At 40.7% G+C, this 25,400-nt stretch overlaps 1 protein-coding gene across 4 annotated transcripts in view; it reads left to right on the top strand.

The window, feature by feature from the left end:
• Nucleotides 1-24,335, top strand: part of LOC122983656 (lissencephaly-1 homolog) — a 45,847-nt gene extending 21,512 nt beyond the window's left edge. For all 4 annotated transcript variants that reach the window (XM_044353620.1, XM_044353621.1, XM_044353622.1 and 1 more), the window contains exons 3-11: nt 2,913-2,997; nt 8,255-8,329; nt 8,612-8,818; nt 13,572-13,740; nt 15,923-16,025; nt 16,143-16,371; nt 18,554-18,655; nt 18,791-18,947; nt 20,955-24,335. In XM_044353620.1, the coding sequence (XP_044209555.1) occupies nt 2,913-2,997; nt 8,255-8,329; nt 8,612-8,818; nt 13,572-13,740; nt 15,923-16,025; nt 16,143-16,371; nt 18,554-18,655; nt 18,791-18,947; nt 20,955-21,028 (1,201 nt within the window). In that variant the 3' untranslated portion in view covers nt 21,029-24,335. The remainder of the gene's footprint in view (nt 1-2,912; nt 2,998-8,254; nt 8,330-8,611; nt 8,819-13,571; nt 13,741-15,922; nt 16,026-16,142; nt 16,372-18,553; nt 18,656-18,790; nt 18,948-20,954) is intronic.
• The last annotated feature ends 1,065 nt before the right edge of the window (nt 24,336-25,400 follow it).

Raw genomic sequence — 25,400 nt, 5'->3', positions numbered from 1 at the left:
GCAGCCTTAGCGTAGAGAATGCATCCTTTCTAAATGACAAATATATTTAGACCAACGCCTGTAAGTGAACTTGATTAAAAGTCTAATAAACCTTGTTGGTGAGGCTACATGTTTCTTATAGTTGAACAACAATTCCCCATTTTCTTGTGTTCTACACAAAGCTACATGTCAAATCCCTGATGAGTGATTAAATCCCCTGCATAGACAGATTTGACTAACACAGAATGATTGATTGCATCTCCATATGTTCAGACAATCATTTTAGTAGTGTCAGCTCTGAGACACTGGTGCACAGTTGACATTGGCAGCCAGGTGGTCTTCTTGATACTGCATCCTCAAAATTGGACTGTAAATGGTTTGTATGACATGTTGTCGTCAGGTTTGGTGGCAGCACGGTAGCGTATGCACACACTCTACTGACACGCCCACACCACATCAAAGCTTCCTCTATGCTTTAACTTGCCTCACCTGCTTTTACACTTTCACAGACATGCTAGCACACCTCGACCCTCCCCTAGTTTTCTAGACTTGCGGCAGGCAGGCTGTCAGAGGAGTAGATAACCTCCTGCTAACCTTGAGCTGTAATAAGGTCTGCTCCTGTTGTCATGGGGATTCAGGTGGGCAGAGGGTGAAGGGGGTTTCAGCGCTCGACGCTGACCAAGAGGGCGCAGGGGGCACAGACTGGGCTGACAGATTGTACCCCCCACCCCTTCCGTATTGGCACCTCAAAGCATTGCCCGCCTGACAGCTTGTCTGGCTTCTCCTGGCATTAGTGGTGGGCTTCGCTGTGCACAAACACAGGAGGGCTGGAATCAAGGAAATATTGTATTACTTAAAGAGGAAAGTAGCATTTTTATCAGACATTCATGAATTCAGTGTCTTTGTTTGTGCTCTTTAGGTCATTTTTCTGTCTCTTTATTTTCTGTTTTGTTCTTTTGTTTACCAAGTCTCTTGTGTAATAGAAAAACTGAATGCACGAGTAAAAAAAGAAAAACAAATCCAAAACTGTCCCTGAAGAGATAATCAGAATTCAAACGAATTGTTTGTCATGAAACTGTAGTGTTTTTGTCTCTTTTGTATAAAAAGGGAAGGAGGAATATCCCAGTGATTTGTCATTGTACATCTATAAAGCTGAGGGAGATTTTTAAACAGTCAAAATCAAAGCGGCAGAGACCAAAATATCCTGACTTTTAGTAATAATAATCAGGGTAGGATTGTGCATTATGGCTGTGATCAATATCTTTTTTAATATAATTATTTATTTGATATTGATATAGATAATTCATGACATGGCAAAGACATGCTAAATTACATCAATTATTTACTAGAATTCAAAGAACTGTGTTCCAGTGTTTTGCATCTGATAATGATGTTTTTGTTTGCTGTTTGCCAGGAATCATAATTTGATCAACAGAATTTTTCAAAATGATAATACAACATAATCATATTGTCTTGATCTACAATATTGAATTACTGCCAGCCCTAAATCAAAGTATCGCCTTACTTTACTCACAATAGTGCATGTAAAGCTGCAAGTCCATTAAGTCACTAAGTTGATTAGTTGATTAAAACCTATATAGGTAATCAATCTAATAGGTTTGAGTAATTTTTTTTAAAGAAAAAAAGGCAAAAACCTCTTTCTAGTTTCTTAAATGTGAACATTTCCTGGTGTCTTTAGTCCTCTGATAGTAACTTGAATATCTTTATCTTATGGACTGTTGGTCGGGACAGAACAAGACATTTTAGATTGAATCTCAGGCTTTGTGAAATAGTGATTGATATTTTTCACCATTTTCTGACATTTTATAGAACAACTAATCGATTTAGTAGTCACAGCCCTAAGTGCACATGTACTCTACACGCTCTTTAGTATCTTTGTTAAAAATGTTAAATGAATAATTCATCATTCTGCACCCTCATGAGAATGTAATTAGAAGAAGAATAAAAGTCTGAACTATTGAGTCTAACTAACTTTAACTTCATTAATAAATCTTAAAAATGGATTTGCGGCTGAGTCATAAATCAGGCCTGTGTGTGTGTGTGTGTGTGTGTGTGTGTGTGTGTGTGTGTGTTGGGGTGTTTTGTGTGTGGGTTTCCCTTACTGCAGCCCAGGAGACAAAAACAGGAAGCGTGTAGGGAGCCTCTTTTCTCGTCGCTTTCAGCTCTGCCTGTCTCGTCTTATTGTCCATCTTATCTGGACATCTCTCATGACATATTTGAAATAGCGGGACAGTTACACACCTTTTGTGACGGCTTTCTGAAAGGTCTGGTGTCACTGAATATCTTCTTGTGTGTGTCTGCAAACTTGTGATGAGGAAGAGATGAGCTTGAGTAAAAAAAAAAAAAAAACCTCAGTAGCCAGAAGCTTATTCAGTTCACAGGGATGATCCTGCAGTTGTCTGTCTTTTTTCTTTGTGTGTGTGTGTGTGTGTGCGTGTATATAGGTGATGATGGGATGTACATTGGCTCTCATTTTCCCCATATCTACACCATGGGGAGTCTTCCCTTCCCATTATTTGCCCACAGCAACAAGAGCTCATTATAGAACCCAGACAGATGTGCTCTGGATTTGTGTCAAATGGGCGGAGAGGGGTGTGTGTGTCTGTGTGTGTGTGAGAGAGAGAGCAGGAGAGTCTGTATGTATTGTTATAGATGGTACTATGTGTAAGACTGACTTTATGCATGCAAAGCATTTTTGTTATATGTGCAAAAGTGAGATAACACAATCTGAATGTGTGAAAAACATGTAAAATTTACATCTCTGTCTGACACATTTCCTGAACATGCTCATTTCTGTCTTTGTTTTACAGTGATGAATACAACTCCATTATTGTCCTTTCTCGTGGCACTCTAACCACTATCTTGTCTGCTAATCAGGAGAACTAATTACGGGTCCTCTTTGTCTGTTTCAGAAATCGAGCGATAGCCGATTATCTACGTTCCAATGGATATGAAGAAGCATATTCCACTTTTAAGAAGGAGGCGGAATTAGACATGGTGAGTAGATTAAGGGTGGACACATACATCCGCACAGTCAATCAGACCAATTTATCCAAACAATATGTCTTGATTTCCACTTCATTTCTCATTTTAGTCAACATGTTCACGAGTGTGACTTGGAGCACCTGCACCCAATTATGGTGGTTTGTCTGATTAGAGCGTCTGTGCCACATATTACTACTAAATGATCTCGGGGAAACCTTTTTTCCACTTATATGTTGCAATTACATTACAGTCTCTGGTACATACTGATTTTTCTATATTATTTTCACATTGCTTGCTTGTAAAATGAGAATTTGTTTAATTTGAATATGATTAACATGTTTCCTCTCTCTTTAAATTTTCTGCCTACAGCCCTTGTTCACGGTGCATCTCAGTCGTATTTATATTTATTCTCTGTCTTGCTCAGAATTTTCCACTGGGACTATTTTAGGAGTATACAATCCATAAAATAATCCAGTCTATAACAAGCGGACCAGGAATACATTTTTGTTGCTCTTGGATTTGAAATGAAACTATGACTCTGAGATTAAAGTGGCAACATTTGGGTTAAAGATGAGTCTGTTTACATCCACATTAGTTTGACAGTGTAGAAATTGTAACCCTTTGCATACACACATGCAAATTTGGTGTCAAATCCTTTGCTGTGTGAAGTTTATGATCCACTGATATAAACAGACACTTCTGATGCTGTTCTGCTCGGCCTGCACTGCAGCCATCTTCACTTGTTAGTTGTTTCTTGGGCTTCTTGCTTCTTCTTCCTTTGTCTTCAGCAAGTGATGGAAACAAACATCCTCAAACACTCATAAAGCTGTCACGTCATCACTTCAACTTCATAATCATTGTTTCAGTTCACTGCGCTGGAGCAGAAAGCCAAAACAATGTAAATGTTTCACATACAGACTGCACTTAGGTGCCCCAAGAAATTTAAAAAAGTAGAGGTTAAAGGTATATTATGCAGGAAAGATGTATAGCCCAAATAATCCCTCTCAATCATCACTTATGACCCACTAAAAGTGTGTAGTGGTGTATTTATCTGCAGAGACTCTGCCCTCTGCCTGTATTTTCTTATTTTCTTATTATTTTGCTTTGTTTGGGACATTTCTGGGCGTCAAACTTTGGGCAGTGGGTGTGTGGCCCCCAGCCAATAACAGCGCGCAGTATGTGAGGTCAGGACTCGTGGCGTAGTGACCAGGTTACATCACTGTCTCTGACTCTATCCTCTGCTCTGCTCCGCTCTCTGTCTCTGTCATGGGTGTCATAAAGAGCTGCAGGTCTGTGTGTCTGCTTGACCGAGGGCGGGGCTGAGCTACACACACACACAGAGCAGAGAGGCCACAGCAGACAGGATGAAGCTCTGCATTCACACCAAATCTGGCAATGCGTCACCTTCCTGCAGGGTTTTGCGGAGGTGTGGTCATGTTTATTTGTGCTTAAGAACGTAACCACTGTGAAAAAATCAGGAAATAGTGGTTTATCTCTCTGATTGACAGCTTTGTCCTGGCCAGTGCCGCTTGCGCTCTTCATTCACTCTCTAGCTTGATCGACCACCGCTGCTCTCTCTCTCTCCCTCTGGTTTAGCTGGGGAGGAAGTCTGTGTTTACAAACACCAACCGACAAATTCTGCATAGTATGCCTTAAACAAACCATCCTCCTCAAATTTGATTCTTGCGCTCCGAATGTTTTGTTGAGCTTCGGCGCTCATTGGTAAACTGTTAATTTATAACCCTGTTTATCATATTTCTGCTGATTCTTCTGAGCCCCTTTTTCATCTCAGCTGCCCCCCCCGTCTTTCTGTTGCACCTCTTCTTTCACCTTGCCTTCACATGACACCTACCCCCTTCTCCTCTGTGTCTTTATTTGTTCTTCCCTCAGACATTTTCTCTGTGGCAGCCTTATGGAAGCAGGCTGAATAATAGATGAATGGCACAGGGTAGGGAAAGGGATAGGTGCACTCTGTAGGGTATTAGCGCTCAGCCAAGCACACACCTTGGCAACGCCGTGCTAACCAACCAAGTGACTTTTAGCATCATCTCTCTTAGCACACGTTGTTAGACTTCCATTACCAGTTTTTTTTTGTCTGTTAAATGTGGTTAGGTGTAGTGTAGAGTGCATTAAATGTTCTTCACTTTGGTCCTTTGTGGCTGTTTGAGTAGCAGTTTAAGTTTAATGCTATGCGAGGCTCTGTGCACCAGCAGGTTTTCATAGCAGGAATAATTAATAGGGGTCATGCTCCAGTTTTTTCTTATCCTTGTGAAAGAAAATGTACATACATGCATGCACACACATCCACAGAGATGCTTTCATGTTTACAACCCACTGCCAATAGACTGGCAGGCTGCAGTGAAGTCTGGCACTTCTTTGTGTGTGTGTGTGTGTGTGTGTGTGTGTGTGTGTGTGTGTGTGTGTGTGTGTGTGTGTGTGTGTGTGTGTGTGTGTGTGTGTGTGTGTGTGTGTGTGTGTGTGTGACATAGGCACAGTGTTCAGGCAGATGGCAGATTAGATGATGGCAGACTTGTCCAAACTAGGCTCCCTGCTCTCCCTCTATGTTTGCTTTCTCCTCCATTTCTCCGCAGTGCCTCAGTTCACGTCTTTGTGTTTTTTATACACCTCATATTCATCTGTGGGAATCACCTCTTGTCATCGACAAGTGTTAGAAATAGGCCTCAGTGACGCCTGCAGCTCTCCACACCTCCAGGATGTCTGCTTTTGTTTCCAGACGAGGCTGAGGAGCTAGCTGTGAAATTGGAGCGCAGTGCTAATTTTCTCCCTCACTGACACCCGTGGCTGTCTGTCAATGTGGGTTTTTGATGCTTTGATAGTTAGTAACCCCCTCAAGGCACGACTATACACAGTGGTACCAGAACTGTTGTATTGGGTGTGTAGAATAAGGTTACACAAAGCAAGGCTTCACTTTCTTTTGTTATCTTTTGTGTTTATATTTCTGTTTAGAGCTGTGACAATAAGTCGACTAGTTGATCGTCAGAAAAGAAATCGGCAACTATTGACAAAGGATTCATCATTTTAAGTAATTTATTATTTTATTAAAGTAGAATATGCCAAACATTTCCCAGTTCCAGCTTGTGATGTGTCATATTATTGATCATGTTTGATAGTAAATGTAATATGTTTGCATTTTTAGGGATTTGATTGAATAAAACAGCTTTGATTGAATAAAACAGCTCTCAGAAGCTTTCGTTTCTGAGAGCTGTTCAGCAGTCAGCGGTCAGAGCTAGCTTGTCTGCTCTAGTTAGCTTGACTTTCAGCTCATCGTTCTTCACCTGAAAGTATTTTCAAAGTGTTTAGTCAGAGTAGCTCTCGATGGCATAACATACACGGGCTTGAGGTACCAAACTAGCTCTTTCAATCCCTCACCCTCTACCACACTGATAGGCAGCATATTGGTCTCAATCATTGAGCACACCAACTGGGTGATGGCCTAATAACAAAGTAACACCTACGTTATCATTATAGATAGATGGTAGGATAAGCATGCTAGGCTAACAGTCTGTCAGCTGTGTTACTTTAATTATTATGATTAACGGCTGTAATGGGAAATTGCTGATCACTCAATAAACACACAAAGAGAGCATTGTCAGGTTATGAAATAATGTAATCAAATAATACAATCAGAAGTATAATGCATCATAGTTCTGGAGACAAAGATACATACCACCTCGCTTTTCTTTGTCTGAAAGGTTGGCACTTAACCAGTCCCTTAAATACTAGTCGTACAGAATTTAAGACATCTGTTTACTAACCGTACAGGTCAGCAAACAACCCTCAGATAGAAACATAAGTCAAAAGTTCAGCTAACCTAGGAACAGTCTTTCTTCACAACCATATATGACAGTACATAAGCATGCACCAGGTGGCATCACAAAATAACGTTACTACTATATTAAATTAAGGACAAACCACACTATTCTCTAAAAGCTTATCAGTTTTACACATAAACATCTATATAACTACAGTTTATCTTATCACTGGCTCAGGTAAGGGTACAACAGAATAAACTTCACTGTTAAACACACAACTGCCTCATCTTACACAGCAAAGAACTAAGTTTAGAAAAGAAACAGCACAGTGGAATTTAGAAAATGTGTGAAACACAAACTAACACTAAACTGAACTTAAAACACTATCTGTAACATGTATGATATATTTAAGGAATACATCAAATGATAACCTACTATTCAGTTTTCTTTTACACGGCTAACTGTTGACATCCCTTTTTTTGATTTATCAATTATAGAAATAAGTTGGTGATTAATTGACTAATCGTTGTAGCTCTAGTTATTTGCAGCCCTGTTTCCATTTAAGTAAAAGATGAACGTTCTTCTCAACCTCATGAATGTTCTAGTTTAATCATTATAGTATTTATGAACATAAACAACTTAGTCAGATCTTGAGACCTTCATAAATACTAGCTAATTTCAGTTTTTGGTTTTATTTAGAGCTGAAACAAACACTAAACTGTGATGGTTTTGATAATAGTTTCATTGTTAAAATACATTTGCAGACACAATTTCCTTACTCCAGCTTTTCAAATGAGAAGATTTGCTGCTTTTTTTGTCTTACATGGTAGTAAATTAAATATCATTGTATTTTAGATTGTTGGTTGGATGAAGGAAGCAATTGGAAGACGTCACCAATTTCTGTCCTAGACCAAACAACTAATCGAGAAAAAGTTTGTTTGTATTTAGCTACAGAGAGAACATGCCGTTTTTGTTTTGTTTTCTTTCCTCTACATGTAATCTGTTGGCAGTATGAAACAGAGACTGTATGTACCATGAGGTTCCTCAGCAGGTCATTATGTAAAAGGTAGCGGCCGCCTCCTGGTATTAGCCTGCAGGTGGAATCAGGCTTCTGTCTGCCGCAAGTTAACTTCCACCGCTGCCTCTAGTACCGGGTGTGTGGCTGTAAGCTGCCTAAGCCTTTCTTGTCTGCAGGAGATTAGCTTGTGTGAGAAGGATTAGGACTAGGGTGTGTGTTTATGTGTGTGTGGTATGTATGTATTTGTGCGTATGTGTCGTACAGTAGGTTGGCAGTGTCTGGCAGTCAGTGTTGGCCTGTGAGGGGTGTGTAAATAATTCCCTGTTCTTTCTTACTATAGCCAAAGACCTCAACATGCCACCCCAGCTGGTCCCCTCCCACAGGCCGTACCGATTATGCTGAGCCCACGTCTTTGATTGGCTTTCTTCGTCTGTTTTCCTGATATCCTGTTTTGTTTTGTTTTTTTCTTTCTCTGTAGAATGAAGAATTGGATAAGAAGTACGCCGGCCTTTTGGAAAAAAAATGGACCTCAGTCATCAGATTACAAAAGAAGGTTTGTGGGTTTTTTCCTCCTCAAAGAATGCTTGTGGGGATTGTAGTCTTGTGAACGGTTCGTGACATTACTGTTGGATCCGCTGTGAACACCAAATCAAAGTCTTCCAAGCAAAACATTAACCCCACTGTTGATGTATGATAATTTGTCTAAAACACAGACTCGCACAAACCTAAAAGCTAATATCTTAAGAATCTTTACATTCCCTCCTTCTAGACATGTTTCTATATATTTCACCATCTGCCTCTACACTGCTAACTTGTACCTGTGTGCTCTCCGCAGGTGATGGAACTTGAATCCAAACTGAATGAAGCGAAGGAGGAGATCACCCTGGGTGGGCCCGTCACACAGAAGCGCGACCCCAAAGAGTGGATCCCACGCCCGCCAGAAAGGTACGCGCTGAGTGGCCACCGCAGTCCGGTCACCCGCGTCATCTTCCACCCAGTCTTCAGTGTCATGGTGTCGGCTTCTGAGGACGCAACAATAAAGGTCAGTGCTGCCGGATGGTGGAAATTGTGGTTTCTTTAATCTTTTTTTATGGTTTTTCAACAGTTTTTCAGGGGTTTCAAAAGCTGCAGCAGGTGATTTCACTGATAAGTTTATAAGTTGATAAGTCTATCAGTGAAATCACTGCTGGCTTGTTCTCTTCCTTCACACATTATTTGATAACCCTGATCTGTTTTCTGCATCTATTGATGTTTCTTTACAGACAAGCATCTATCTCTCAGTACACCGCAAAGAGAATAAATACCCTTAGAAGTCTCACAATAAGCTTGAAAAATCGGTTTTCCTGGAATAAACAGTGACTGCTACGCTTTTCTAATATCTTTCATTTTAATATATTATTTACTGAAGACATGTGATTGAAACATGAATCAATGAAGCATCATAATAAATAGAAAAAATATGTTTGGCAGTGATTCAGTTACCTTGCGAAGCAGCTGAATTCATCTTGTCAGGCTTCAAGTTATGCGCTTGTGTCCAAACCACCAGTGGTTCAGAGCAGTCAGTGCCACGAATCCAGCTGCCTCACAAGGTAAGACGGTGATAGACAGTGATGGACAGATGGTTCATCCAATCACCTGCCAAGTATTTCTTTGAAAGTACAGTTTCCATGGACGACTTTTCAGATGGTTCTGTGTAACAAACCATCTGGCGAGTCAGGTTAGAGATTCAGGAATAAGAGTAAAATTAGATTTATTTTTTGCCTCAGGCTCTGAATATAAATCAAATTGTTTGCAGGATTAATGTTGACACAATCTACCTTGAGGACCTTCTCTTAATGAGAATTCATTCAATTCAATTCAGTCGACCAGTTATTGAATGCATTTCTTTGCAATTTCCCTCATCTGCCTGATAAACTGATACATTCTCCTTGGATCTGGATTAGAGATCCGGCAGACCATCCCTCTTTCCTCTTGTTCCACTCACTAAAGTCAAACATGAACTGTTCACCCTGATCCATTATGTTCAGCATGTGCTGCCATTTCTGTCTGTCTGGAATGTAAACAAAACTCAGCTGTGCTGGACTTTTGGTTGTTATAGTAACATCTGAACTATAATTACAAAATGTCATGTGATAAAGCGTCAGCCCACACGCTGTCACATGACACTTTTCACTTAAGTATAAATTCAGCATTAGTGTAAAACATCAAGTCACACAAGACAAGGTGTTTCTCGGTATATCATGAGTGTAAATAACCACAACTGATGTTCAGTTCAGGCTGTTTTCTGCAAATCCTGTTATTTGGTGCACGATGTCTCCAGCTACAGATCCTCAGGTTGACCAGGTAGCACAGCTGTGACTCTGCTTGGGTGATATTTGGGGAGGATAATGTTTCCATGAAGATGTGTAGACTACAGCAAATATTTCTACTCATGAGAAATGTTTGAAGATAATTTTGTATGTCGGTTTCAGAGACAAAAACACATTGTAAAGATTTATCAGTTGCCTGATTGTTGGAGCTTCCTCTGTTTGTCTTCAGAGATCAGGCCAGCTTGAAATTTGGAAATGAACCGCATCACAGCATCTTGTTGGACAGCAGAGAGGCGGCTGCTTGTGAGACAGACTGCAGTCTTCTGTTGCTGTTTTGTCAGATTGTCACATGTCCTCCCCACATTAGAACAATAGGATTCAGGTTTAAAATCAACGCAGCGGTATTTTAGTTTAGTATCAGCTTGGAGGCAGCTTTTGCTCCCTCTGTTGACTTCTTCTCTCTAATACCTCGCTCCTCAGCTTTTCCTCCACTGCTCTAACTCTCCTCTGTAGACACGCCCTGGATTACACATGTATTTCTCTCTCTCTGTCATCTATGTATCCCTAGATTCCATATATAAACTCCATGATCTGTCTCTAGGCTATTTCTGCAGCAGCGTCTCATCCTTGCCTCGCTGCACAATACCAATATTCTGTTGAGCTGTTTGTTCTGTGTATTTTATTCATGAGACAATAAGAGACACATGTACATTTCCTCCTCGGCTACACCCACACAGCAGGGATTCCTCTCCTCGTTTTGGCATCTTCTTCCTTTTCCAACACCGCCTCTCCCTCCCTCTGCCACCCTCCATTTATCCTCCACTTTAAGCATCAGCTGCCCCACCATGACTACCCACCATCAGAGCCCTCCATGCCTCAGGAGGAGCCAGACTTGGGCTGACATCTAAAATTCTGCTCCGCCTTCTTGCACCTCTGCCTTTTTCTCTCTCTGTGGCCTGACCTGCACTCCCTTTGTGTCCTACTTTCCTCCCTTTGAACAGATCTGTTGAATTTTTAATTGAGGAGTAGACCTTTTGAGCTCTTACACTCTGTCACTGACTGAGGAGCTCATCTGCTTTCCACCTCACGCCAGTAAAGGCCGCCCAGCCTGATAATCAGCCTGAACGCTACAGAGTTTCACATTATGCTTATGATAGCTGATTTTATTTCTGGGAGGAGAGCTGTTTTGTCTTGTTTTGCCCTCATCAATGAGTAGTGAGACGTCTATCAGCCAACTAATATTTCAGACAACGCAGAAACTGCAGTTAATTGAGAAATCAACTATTTTAAAATATAAAATGTCAGAAAATAGGGAAAAATGTGTGACGTCTTCAAATGTCTTGTTTTGTCTGATCAACAGTGAATAATCCAAAGAAATTCAGTTTACTCATGTATGACACAGAAAAGCTTCAAATTCTCAAATTTGAGAAGCTGCAAACAGGAAATGTTTGGCATTTCTGCTTGAAACAATTGTTCAATTATCAAAAAAAAAAAAACCTATTTCCAGCTTCTCACTTTGCTTCCTGTCTTGGTGTTATGTGAAAGTAAATTGAATATTTTGAGGTTTTGTGCTGTTAGTTTGATTAAAACAAGCTATTTGAAGATGGCACTTTTGGTTTCAGGGAACTTTGGCTGGCATTTTTAAATGTTAAATGTGTAGTAGATAAACTGGTGCATTAATTAATCGAGAAGATAATCAAATAAAAATAATAATTAGTTGCAACCTTAGAGAAGTTAACAATTTTCAGGACAGTCAATGAAATGTTGTGTTTTAGGAGTTGTTATTTCTGTACAGCTGCGTGAATCTAATCTACGCTTTGGAAATATTTGGTTATTTTATGTAGTTCATGGATGTGTTTAACTAGCTACTTGGTTAGCACGCTATGTAGGAAGGTGATGTCAACAGTCAGTTATTTCTCCAACCTATGGGCACAACTCCAGACCTATAACCTAGACCTATAAATCGCTGAGCAAGTCAGATGTGGGCAGCGAGTCAGGGGTCTGGAACCAGGATAGAGACCGTCTTCCTGCTATTTCTCTTCCCATCAGCGTGCACGGTGTTAAGTGTCACAGGGTTTTGCTTTCTAAGCCAAATTGTACCCTGTTTTTGCCCTTTCTCTTCTTACTCACTCCTGTGTTTGTATTGTCCCTCACTCTGTTAGTTTTGCATCATCCTCCCCTTCATTTTCCTCGTCCTCTCTCCTCCTCTGCTGCTAACGAGGCAGATCTTTGCATGGCGAGATGTTACCTCGAGTTCACGTCTAACCTTTCACAGTATGTAAATCAGCAGGTTTTGAGTGCAGAGCTGTGCTCGCTCAAACATGTCAACCAGAGGCAGGTTTAATTTAGACAAGGGCCAAAGAGCTTGTGTGTCAGTTTACCCGTCGTTTACTTCATGAATGGCACATACAAAGAAAGTCTTTGTGTTATTGTTGGCCTTTGAATGACTAAGATCCAAGGCATTTTCTCTGAAAGAATGTTAACTATTAATCATTGTGAAATAGGGCAAGTTGTTTGGCAGCCAGCTGCGTTAATGATGCTCTAAAGAAGTGCCAGTGAGAATGATCAGTTTCTTAGAGTTGAGTTACAGGCAGCCAATGGATTATGTGCCTAAGATGCTGCTGCTGAATACAGTTATGAGTAGACCTGGTGTACCTCCAAACACATTAACTACATTGATCTTCTCTAGGATAAACCCCCCCTGTGCACTTTGTACCTCGCAGCCATCTGCACTGTCTGTAGCTTCCTTTAGAGGGGGGAGGCAGAAGGGCTGGGGGAGTAGTGGAGGAGGAGGAGGAGGAGAGGGTGGGGGTCTCCTGTAACCGTCTGCCCAAAATCCCCCACCCCAAGAGAGGAACCAAGGAGGGTTTATCCCTCTGACAAACCGTCTGTCTGCTTGAAAGCCAGAGAGGACATAACAGCTTTCTCAGGCTAGAAAATCAGGCTTTACTACTATTCACTCCATATTCTGTCTGTACTCCAACTGGCAGTGGCGTACTCGGCACAATAAACTCTCTCTTGGCTTTTATCAGTCCTAACTGTAACCCTAATCAGCATCCTGGCACATGTGTCTGGGCCATTAGCAACAGTAATGCGTCACAGATCCTGTAATTCAATATATAAAGGGAGTGTGGTGTGGCTTGTATGAGCTCTTGGGACAAAAGTCATGGCAGTACAGTCATTTTTAATAATTCTGCCATCAGCATGTCTTATTGTGGAGGCTGTAATGTGACTTCTCTGCTCAGCTTGGTTCTCTCTGTTTGTCCTCTCAGCATATTTTGGCTGCTGGACTGTTTAGCTGAGAAACAGAGTGACATGGGGCCACAGATGATGTGACATTTGGGGGCTTTGCTGGTGTTTGGAAAGGGATTCAGCTCAGAAATGAACAGAAGAGCGTTTCTCAGCGGTATACAGGCTGTGATGTTTATTTTTTATGTTCTGTAATATGTCGGTCTCTCTAAAGTTGATATATGTGCTCGTCTTCAGGTGTGGGACTACGAGACAGGAGACTTTGAACGCACACTGAAGGGCCACACAGATTCGGTGCAGGACATCTCTTTTGACCAGACCGGAAAACTGCTAGCTTCCTGCTCTGCAGACATGACTATCAAGCTGTGGGACTTCCAAGGCTTCGAGTGCATCAGGACCATGCATGGTAAGAAGATAAAAACACAATTTCTTTAACAGGGTTTCTGCAGATCCTAAAAAGCATTTAATTGAGTTTCCTCAAAAAAAAAAGTTTCCTTAAATTGAATTTATAAAAGTCTAATATTTTCTCTTGCAGGAAGTAATACTAGTTGAAATGTTTTTGTATCCGATCGCAGGCTGTCAGGAGATGTTATACATCTCTAACCTGAGAGTGTGATTGCTTTGACAGTGGACTGTACGTGCAGGAGGCTGTTGAATCCTTTGTTTTGGAGTTTCAGTCAGCACCATCAAAACTGGAGCAAACCGTGTCGCTACTGTCAGCTACCGTAGATAGGCAGCTCATCAACGCATAATGGACAAGTGTTTGTTTTTGCTACAAACTTAACTCATTTTAGTTTCATTTTGGTTAATTGATCCTTTTTCTGCTGCTTGTCTGAGTCCAGATTATGTTTATTTTAAGTTATCATATCATATCAAGAGTATTAATGGCTTTCTAAATACAAAAAAGATCTTTTAAAATGTCTTGAATTTAACTTGGTGAACCCTGCAGACACCCACTTTTTTTTTGACAAGATAAAGCAGAAAGACGAGCATTGTCCGAAATCTGCGGACAATTATCACAGCTGCTACCATCCGTGTTACCCGTGTTGAACGCGCTTCGTTATGGTTTCCGCATCATTGCTGTATAAACGTCGCTTGTGAAAACCAGCTTGTGACTGTGCGCGGGGCTCAGGTGATGCAGATGCTGTTCGTTATCACATTTGATGCCGTGGATGAGGCTCAGTCTGCTCCAATTCACAGCCTCACCCTCTGCTGAGATTCACGAGCAGCTCTTGACAAATGGACAGTTTTAGTCGTCTCTCTTAGTAGCCTCTCCCCGCCACGGGATACTCCTACAGGCTCTTTACAACATTTAATAGTAAAGAATCGTTTCAGGTTTTTTAATAAGCCCATCTACACTCATTTTCCTATCAGTGAATCTACTACGCCATTGGTCATGTCATCACTGAAGCAGCCCTCAGGCGTACTCCCCCCCCTGTTTAACACCCTAATTGCCAAGTAAATGATGGCAGCATAGCGTACATGTACCTTCAGGCTCTTCTGATTTTAGGGACCACCATAGGAATCACCCCGCCACCGCCCCCCACTCCCACCAGCCAGCAGCAGTTTAAACAATACGAAGCCTCAGCATTTCACAATTTATTTAGCTCTCGTCTTCAAACCTCCACTAGAAGCGCCCATTAATGTCTGACTGTGAAGCTGCCATGAATGAATATCAATTAAATAAATAAACCTTCTTGGCAAACAGACAAGAAGCTCGCCGGAGTTGTAAATCCGGCATTTTGTGCAAGTGAGCAACAGATTTCACTGGCTGCCAATCTTTCTTTCTTTTTTTTCTTTTTTTTTTTTTCTTTAATGGTGGGTGTGAGCTGCTGGCACGCTTCTTCAAACAGATGAGCTGCGTTCACGCTGCGCAGAAAAAAAAACAACTTATAGTGCAGAGATCAAGGTCTCCTCCTCCTATTAAACCGATGCTTTGTTCTCCATCTTCATTCACTTTTAACTCGTCGTACTCAACCTTTCCTCCTCTTTTTTTTTTTTTTTTTTTTCCATCCACTCCACCTTTTTTCACATCTTAAAAAAAACATGAGGCCAACTGGTGAAGTAGATTAGAGCTGATTTGGACAGCAGCTTAATTATCCTCTTCAGCACTAGATAGCACTTTTCTGTGTGGCTGCCACCCATTATTATAGCCTGATGGCATGTGCGCGTGCACAGACGCACACTCACACGCACTCAGTTAAGCTGGCCTTTCAGAGTATACTTACTGTTGTCTTCGTCTGTTTAGCAGCTTAAATATGGCCCAGCACCTAGGTAATTAGGCATCTCTTATTCTCCGTGGAACAAAGTAAGCCCCAGCAAATTGGCCGCCTCGCTTGTCATTTAATTGGCTAATTGCGCCCAAACCCGGAGCTTTTTGGCGCTGTTGGTGGCTGAAGATGTAAAAAAATAAATAAATAGAATATTGTGGCTGATAAGTGAATTTTCTGTATGATTCCTCTGTTTAAAGGAAATAAGTGAAGATTAAAGGGATCATATGTTGAGGTCTGAAATTATTAAATTATATTTTAATTTATAATAGTCTGTGGCTCTTAACTGACTTCTTGCTCTCGTCTTTTGTTTTCCAGGACATGACCACAATGTTTCGTCTGTAGCCATCATGCCCAATGGAGACCACATCATTTCTGCCTCAAGGGACAAAACCATGAAAATGTGGGAGGTTGCAACTGGGTACGCTTTTTTTCTGAAGACATCCTTAAAACCTCAGTTTTAGCATGATGTTCAGCTTCATTAGTCACATCCAGTCTGACAACGTGATAACTTTTCTCTTTTTTTTTTGCCCATTAGTTACTGTGTGAAGACCTTCACAGGCCACAGGGAGTGGGTCCGTATGGTGCGGCCCAACCAGGACGGCACTTTGGTTGCCAGCTGCTCCAACGACCAGACGGTGCGCGTGTGGGTCGTGGCCTCCAAAGAGTGCAAGGCTGAACTGAGGGAGCATGAGCACGTGGTGGAGTGCATCTCCTGGGCGCCAGAGAGCGCCTACCCCACCATCCTCGACGCCACAGGCTCTGAGGTAAGAGACTGCTCAGACCTCCTGTTTATCAGAAACATCTTCAGGTCTGGAGGGTATGAGTCTTTTTTTTTTTTTTTTTTTTTTTTTTTAGGTGTCTTTTCGTTGTGCAGTTTCTAAGTCAGTTATACAGTTGGAGCACACAGGTACACTATTAGTTAGAGTAGATTGACATAATGTAGATGTACAATTACTGAAATTAAGGCACAGAACTAAAATAACCCATTAAACTCATGATGTTCAATGTGATTGATCATGAAAGAACAGCAGAGAGGACAGTCGATCAGTAGCAGAGCAGTCAGAATGTGATAACTGGTGAGAAATAGTGGAACTGGAAACACATTTTCCACATTTTGGCCCAAATGAGACAATGAATGACAAGAAAAACCAGCCACACAGTCACGCATTTGTTATATACACACAACCATTCACTGCCAATCTCACACAAAGCATCGTGATGGAGCTCGTGTATTTCCTTGAGTGAAAGCAGATGTAACAGGTAAACTCATGGTTAAGTACTGAGGCAAACAAAGTTTTATTCGATCCGATCTCTCCGTGATAACATGGTCTTTCTCATGCTATAAGATGACGGAGAGTATGTTCCCCTTCTACATCCGTAGCCATGTCAGCGAGTCTTATCCGTCACTGCTCAGACTGACAGCCATGTTAACAGACCAGCTTGAAATGAAGAGTGTGTGTGTATGTGTGTGTGTGTGTGTGCAGCATGACCGAGAGTCAGCCCACACTCCCTCCTCATGCCTTGTGATCAACTGTGTCCAATTCTGGCCTTGTCAGATTAAAACAATATTTTCCCTCGCAGCAGTTGTGAGAAGTGAAAAACAGGATTCACTTGCTCAGAAGCAGATTTTTGGTGTTGTTTTTGTAACTTAACTAAACTCAAAGGGGAGTGTTTTTTTCTTGCCGCTGTCGCCAAGTGCTCGCTCACAGGGGAGTTTTGGGTCTCTGTAAAATAAAGAGTACAGTCTAGACCTGATCTATGTGAAAAGAGCCCTGAGATCACTTCTGATGTGATTTGGTGCTTTATAAATAAAACTGACTCGACTAAAATTAAACCTGTACAGAATTTGCATATTAATGCCTGTTAATTGGACTGATGGAGTTGTTGACTCTGGGCAGACCTGAAGCCAGAGAGACAGATGTTGTCACACAGATGTTTGCACATGTGCTCTCGTGCTAGTTACCAGCAACGTGAAACACTCACAATCGCCCGCAAGTGTTTTTATTCGGGGATGTTCTGCTACTCTGTGTCTTCTGATGCAGTTTCCGCTGAGATGTTTTACACTAAAACACGACTCCTTTCCCAAATTTCTAGTTATTGTTTACATGTACCTGCAAGGCTGTTTGAACACAATCTCCGCTGATGCAGTCAAAGCCATCTGGCATGTAATGACTGTTAGCGCCTGACGCAGCTTTCAAACATCTTGTATTTTGTAGTAAATTAAGTGAACCTCTCTCTACTCTAATGGTGACTCATGACGAGGGGATTTAAATTACACTTCACTTCCTTTTTATTGTTGTTGTAGTGAAACGGGAATCGATGTAAGACCACAATGCAGTTCCTTTTTAAAAAAAAAAAAAAAAAAAAAAAAAAAAAAGAGACTGCTTTAAAAAATAATTTGTATTACTTTAGATTAGTCGTTAAGTCTATTGGGAGAACATTAATTGGCAACTATTTTGATAATATATTCATCATTTCAATCACTTCTCAATCAAAAAAGCCAAAGATTTTTGGTTTCAGTGCCATAAATGTGAGGAGTTGCTGCAACATTGTTGGGTTTTTGGCGGTTGGTCAGATTTAAGGACGTCACCTTGGACTCTGGTAAATTATAAAGGGCATTTTTCTATATTTTCTGACATTTTACAGACTGAACGATTAATCAAGACAGTAATCGGCAGATTGATCGGTAGTAAAGATAATGAATAGTTGCAGCCCTGTATTATCAGACTTTGACTTTTCCTTTACAATATCTGAAGGTGACGGTTTTGTGACAAAAATGCATCTATTTGAATAATGATGTTTAATATGATCTGTTTTCTTTGCATTAATTATGAAATGTTTTCTTCCGAGTTGCAATAATGAATTACAAACATGCTGTATTTGTTTTGCACCATTGTTGATATTTCACTTTGGGTTTTTTTTCTGTCCTTTTTTGTGCCTAACCAGTCCAAGAAGAGCGGTAAGCCAGGCCCCTTCCTGCTGTCTGGCTCCAGAGACAAAACCATCAAGATGTGGGATGTTAGCATTGGCATGTGCCTTATGACACTGGTGAGGAACCATCTTAGGCTACTAACCTAAACCATTAGATTTAATGTTTTTGGTCTAGAGTGCTTCACATTCACATTTGTGCTTCATCAGTGAGATGATTTGGTCGTCAGCAGCGTCTGTCTGTCTGTCTCGCAGGTTGGCCATGACAACTGGGTGCGTGGTATCCTCTTCCACCCAGGAGGCAAGTTTATTGTGACTTGTGCGGATGACAAGACCTTAAGGATCTGGGACTACAAGAACAAACGCTGCATGAAAACCCTGTGTGCCCACGAACACTTTGTTACCTCTCTGGGTAAGCAGCCACCTCCCCCACCCCCCCCACTCCCCCCCAAAAAAAGCTTGTTGTTTTCTCAGTTGGTCTCTTGAGGTGAGTGAAGATCCTCCGTATTTCACGCTCAGTGTTTAGTGGTAGAGGAAGGTTGAGTATTTGTAAAGAAGCTCAGCTTCTCCACGGCCGGTGTGTTGAGCGTCCTGAGGGTTACTGGCAGCTGGGGTTTAAGAGGTAGACAAGCGCTCCAGGATTTTCCCGCCTCCCCCTCCTCGAATCTGCGGCTTTTCAGCAGATCAAGGCTCAGGAATTCTCTTGAGGAGCTCTTCAGCCAACTTTTCCTTGGCAAGCTGTTTGAAACCCAGGCCTCTTAAGTCCTGCTTCAACTAAAGAGGATATCGCTGTGAGCTATTGATGTGATGAATTCTGGAGCGGTGTGAAAAAGACAAAGCACCTTTGTTCATTGAAAAAAAAAAAAATTGTTATTCTCTAAAACCATTGTCCTGTCTGTACACACAATACAACACCAATTACTTTTCCTTAAATGTGTTGGCATTCAGCTTTTCTAATAACCTGATAATCCAAATATATTTGCATGTCGTTCCTGTGAGCGAATTCTGTTTGGGACGATCATTTTGTTTTTCACCGACCAACCAATCAGTAGCGAGTCACGTATCAATGTTGTTTGTCATTTTCAGTGGACACAAAAGCTGTGGTAGCGCTCGCTCGGAGCAGTTTACGTTTTTCATGATGATTGAAGAAATAAACAAATTCAGTAGTTGAGTAGTGGTAGTTTTATTTTTTTTGAAATGGCAATTCTCAAAAGAGAAAAGGGATGATATGCAACAAAGAAGAACTAGTCGATTGACAAAATTAATGGCCAATTATTTTGATATTGCTTTGAATTGTTCTCTGAGAAAAAAAACAGAAAATTATCTCATTCCAGCTTTAATGAATATTTTCTGTTTTTTTTACTATGATAGTAAACTGAATATCTTTGGGTTGTGGACTGTTGGTCGGGACTAAACAAGACATCTGAGGTTGCATTTTGGGGTTTTGGAAACAGTGATCGATATTTACTGACATTTTATAGACCAAATTACTGATCGATTCATCGAGGAAAATAATCTACAGATGAATTAATGATGAAAATAATCATTAGTAGCAGATCAACCAGGAACGTTGCGAGTACATGGTCGGTTCGTCATCAGGTCATTGCAGGTCGACTTGATGTCGACCTGCAATGACCTGTACAGCTGCGTCGATGATGTTATCAACACTTTCCACTGTTATTTTTCATGAATGTAATGTTTTTTCACTCTGGAAAAGGAAGATGGTGTCCTTTTATTAATTCTACCTGCAAAGCTCTGATAGGCTCGTTGTTTTTCCAGCTGGGGGAGCGAGCTGTCAAAAAGCTCCATTGTTCAACCTTGTTGAAAAAATCTTAATACGGGCGATGATCCAGAGGTCTGGAACCTGTTTCCAATGGCTTGATATCATCACTTGATGATGAATGACGTGTTTCCCACACTTAGGTGGCCCATTCATATTTAATGTTACCTGCTCAGCTTCATTTTGACCCATTTTAACAATATCTGGATTAAGTGAAATTAAATTCATGACCGTCAGTTTGCTCCTGATCCCCAGACTGGTCACAAAGGAACAGCGCACGTATACGTCCACATCTGCTTTTGTTGAATCAAACAGAATGAAAGTGAGTGTTGATAGTCAAGTAAACAATACATCACCATGTGTCCGGCAGCCCAAACAGCTCATAGTCGTGTAATTGGAAAGGTGTCGACAGGTTGAGACCGTTGGTGTTAAACTGGGTCAGGGTGACTGTTAGTCACTTAGTTGACGTTAAATTCATCTTTATATTAGTATTATTGTGATAGAAAGAGGTTGAACAGGGGATAATATGTGCAGTAATCTCATTCTTTAGTATTTCTCATCATAATCAAGGTTGATTTCCTCTTTTTTTTTTTTTTTTTTTTTTTTGCTTTGTTCTGATGATCTTTGTTTCCTCCGCAGATTTCCACAAGGCTGCTCCCTACGTGGTCACTGGGAGCGTAGATCAAACAGTAAAAGTGTGGGAGTGCCGCTGATTTGGACCTCGGAGGATTGGACCAACACCCCAATTACCCAGGCGCTCCTCTGGATCCCCACCACCCACCTCCTCCTCCTCCTCCTCCTCTCCCAGCCATTCCACCACCCCTTTCATTCCACCTCCCCCCTCCTCCTCCTCCTCATCATCCTCCACCTAACCTAAACCTCGCCCGCACATCTTCATCTCCTTTGGCTGCACTTACCACCATGGTTATTTACCCATCGCGCTCTCTGGTCCAATAACTTTTGTCCTTCTATGTAAATTATTCCTGGATGTAGATCAAGCTATTAAATGTTACACAAAAAAGTATTCTTGCATGGTAATCCAAAATTGTATACTGTAAATTTACATAACGTTGTCTAGAAGTACCATAGGTTTAACACAGGGCTGGCCGTCTGTCACGCAGCCTTACCGACCAACCGAAGGCAGATGTTTTTGACTGGGTGTAAAATGTAGGGCACTAAAAAAAAAAAAAAAACGATAATTTAAGAAATGACAGTGTCTTTATGTGTAAGATTTATTTTTGTCTATTTTTTTATTTAGGATTTTTTTTTTTCTTTGTTATTTCTCTCCTTCACTGTCGTAGTATGTCGGTGCCTAGCTTGGTGAAACTCTCGAGAGATAAGGCAGGAAAAAGCATATACGATGCGATAAGATTGTCTGTGGGGCTTTGTTATTGAAATAATCTGTAGCTTTATAACATCACTTCTCAAGTGTGCATACCATTTCTCTTCATGTGGAACTAGGTAATATTTTAATGGCTGTATATACGAATGTTTCAAACTGTTGTCCTTGGACCTCGGGGGCTTAAAAAAAAACACAGCTTTGTACTCTTGTCATGGTGGCACATGAACTACTGCTAGGCTTTAGATGAATTATCCCGTTTAATAAATTATCTGCAGTCAACAATTAAATGTTTTAAACTTAGCTTTGTGAATAGCAGCTCTGAGCTATTCACCAGAAGCCCGATTTAGCCTGTTTGGCTTTTTTTTTTTTTCTTTTTTTTTTTTGCTGACAGTGAGCGCCCTGGGTCACAGCAGCAACCTGAGCAGAGTTCAGGGATTAAAACCATTTCTAATCTCTAGCACTTGATAAAGACCCTGGGTGTGTCTCCCCCTCTGTAGGAGATCATTTCCCGTGACCTTGCATGTCAGACGTTTGTCGAACTGAATCCTCTGTCCCACCTCTAGGACCCTGACCGGTCGGTCCTGGCGGGGGTTTTGTGTAATATAGGAATTATATAGAAGATGCTCAGTTGTCCCATGGCGCCTCTGAAGGCTACAAACAAGAGCCTGAGGAGGAAGCAAAAAGGCATGACGAGGAGTCAAAGTGAGCCCCCCAGGTTTGATATCTGGGATGTGCAAAGATATCACATTTCTGAGGGGTGAAATATGTTCTGCATAATAAAAATGGTTTTGAGTAAAAAAAAGAAAAAAAAGGAAAAAAAAGAAAAAAAAAAAAGATCAGCTTTCTGTGAAAATATGAAATGTAAATTTAGCTTGTTATTAAGAGATTTGGCAGTTTTGTAATATCGCACTAAAGGATGAACTGGATGGGAATTTAGGATTAGTGAGGAAACGCTAGCAGCGGACATGCTAAGTGATCTGTGTATGCTGTTTTTGTCTGTAGAGCGGTCTGACGCTGACGTACTGAAGGATCTCTACAGGCGAACTTCCACAGACCGCCTCACACACACGTATGCACACGTCTCCTGAGTGGCTCTCCTCAAACGTTCGGCGTTTGATCTTTTGTGGAACAGTAACAGTTAAAACAGGACGGCTATTTTTTTTTTTCTTTTGGGAAAGACTGGAAAATAACTGTAATCCAGTCCACGCTGTAGAAAACAACCATTCCACTCCCCTTGGAGGAAAACAATGAAACATCTTGCCTCTAACTAAAGCTGGCAAGGTGATTCATTAATCTTGCACATCCCTGTTTTCACTAAATCTTTGGTCCTTTTAACGACGATCAAAGACAACATTAAGATTTAATGATGTTGATAAATGCATAAACCTATAATTTTTTTTTTGATTAGCCTTTTCATTCCAATGCAGTTCTTGGCTAATAAAGACTTCCACTGCTTAACTGAACTTCTTATCTTAGCTTCTTTGCCAAGTTTTCCTCTTCCTGTGTGTACTGGATGTGGTGATCTGCTGCTCAAGCTCCTGCTAGTGGCTACTGTGAGCCTAATGTGACCTGTTGATGTAGCACTGCTGCATGTTAACCTGCGCCAGAGGCAAAGCTGTCAGAACAATATTCCTTTTTAAAAAAACAAAAAAAAATACCAGAGCCGCCTTATCAGAGACTAATTGGTTTGAATGATGAGGAGAGAAACTTTTCGTCTCTGTGTGCTCAAAGGAAAAAGGCTGGCTCGGCAGGTTCAGACAGCTCTGTTTCTCGGTTGTGGAAGGGCTGGTTTTGATGTTTGTGATGCTATTTGAAAGAGGTTTACAGCCTCCTTCGTCTGTAAATGCAATGGGATTGTGGCAGACTAGGATTTTCCAAAGGAGAAACCCTCTCTCTTTCAGGGAATATTACTGATGTCTCCCTTTGGTGTGCGCCCTCAACTAAGGTTTTTTTTTTCTCCTTTCCTACAAGCTGTTCTCTGTCCAGGAGAGAATCAGCTAATCTTCTAGTGCAATTTGGCATGGTTGATAAAAATGCCAAGTTGTTAAATGTTCTAGCTGAAGCCAAAAATGGAGACATTTGTCAGTACAATCTGGTTTATCTCGAGAAATCAGCCTCCTTGTTGGTCCGATACAATGTGACCAACTTGTGAAAATGATCCTTGTTCCCTCAGGATCACGTTATGACACTCCAGACTGTAAAATAGAAATTAAAAACCACCTCCTTTCCTTGGTTTCAAGGCAAGGAAGGCGGTAAATCAAAGGTCAGGACGATGTGTGTTCTGTTTCTTTTGTAAGAATCGGAGGAACACAGCTGCTGGTGTCGTATGCAAGTGTGTGTCCTGTTGAAGAAAACCCCCCCTTTGACATTCGCAGGTCCCAAGCAATCCCTGTGCTCTCTGGTCTGGTCTGGTCTGGTGTGGTGTGGTGTGGTGTGTGTGAAGGGACCCACAGACAGGTTTTTCACTGTCTGTGGGTCGTTTCCTCCGGCCTCAAGTCCACCTGTCCTCTGTAACCTGCCTGTGAACCACATCTGAGGGCTTCAGACTGCACAACAAGCTCCTACAGGAGAGCTCATGATGTTTTCGCCACTATGGTCTCACTCTTCACTCAGCAAACTGTTAACAATATACCTGGATGTCATTATTGTTTGCGATATAATAAAAGAAGAAATCTGCATCTGTGTCGTCCTCGTAATTTGCTCTGGAGAAAGTGTATTTCACCAATCTTGAGCTACATTTTAATTTAGCACCGGTGACTCATAATTAATCAGAAGTTGCTTGTAATAAATGATGATTAAGGGAAGATTAATTTGAATTTTTTTTTTATTTGATCAAAATGTATTTCCATTTTCTTTAGGGAAAGTGTTGAACATGGTAAAAGAAAAGCACAAAGTTTAGCAGTAGACACAATTTTTTGAAAAGGAGAAGAACAGTATGGTGAAAAAAGCAAAGTAAACCAACAAAAAGTAGCAAATTTACTTTAAACCGTTTCTGAAAATGCAATTATATAATTGAATTGTGCCAATACTGTTGTTTAAAAATTATAACTTAAAATAAAAATATAGCCCATCTTCAAAAAAAACAGCTTTTACAGTTTAAAATTATGCTTAAATATTGAAAAATTCAACTTTTGACCAAGTTTTGCAAACAAATTACAAAAGAAATTCAGTGCTTCATTTTTAAAAAGTATAATTCTTTTTTTCTGTATTAAAAATTGCACATTATATGCATTGTAAAAAAAACAAACAAAAAACGTTATTAAAAGCTCGTTTTAGAGATAGTCCAGTGAAATATATATTTTAATCTCGTTTTAAAATACAAGATTTATCTAAAGTCACCTTATATGTTTGTATAATTTAGCTTACAAGTTGTTTTTGGTTGTCATATCTCTTTAATATGGCCAGCGCAGATTTAGCTTGACATGAAATGGTGACTAATTCTAATTGTTTTAGCATTTTTTGAATTATTATTTTATAAAGAGCTTCATTGAAGCAAGTAAACAACAAGTTTACAGCACCTTGTGTCTACAACTTGTGTCTAGAAACATGACAGGGGGACTAAAGGTTGTAATAAATAAATAAAGTTAAATAAACATCGTGTAAAGCTTACAGTGGTTATACATCTTAACAGTTTATTTGTTTGCATATTCAGATATTGAAGAAATGTTTGATATGGACAGTCAGCTCTTTGAAGAATTTGGATTTGTGAATATAAAATTTGGTCAACATAGTAAAAGCAAATT

Source organism: Thunnus albacares, chromosome 6 (assembly GCF_914725855.1).
Source record: "Thunnus albacares chromosome 6, fThuAlb1.1, whole genome shotgun sequence".
In the NCBI taxonomy this organism is placed as follows: Eukaryota; Metazoa; Chordata; class Actinopteri; order Scombriformes; family Scombridae; genus Thunnus; species Thunnus albacares.
This window is presented reverse-complemented; position numbering and strand designations above follow the sequence as displayed.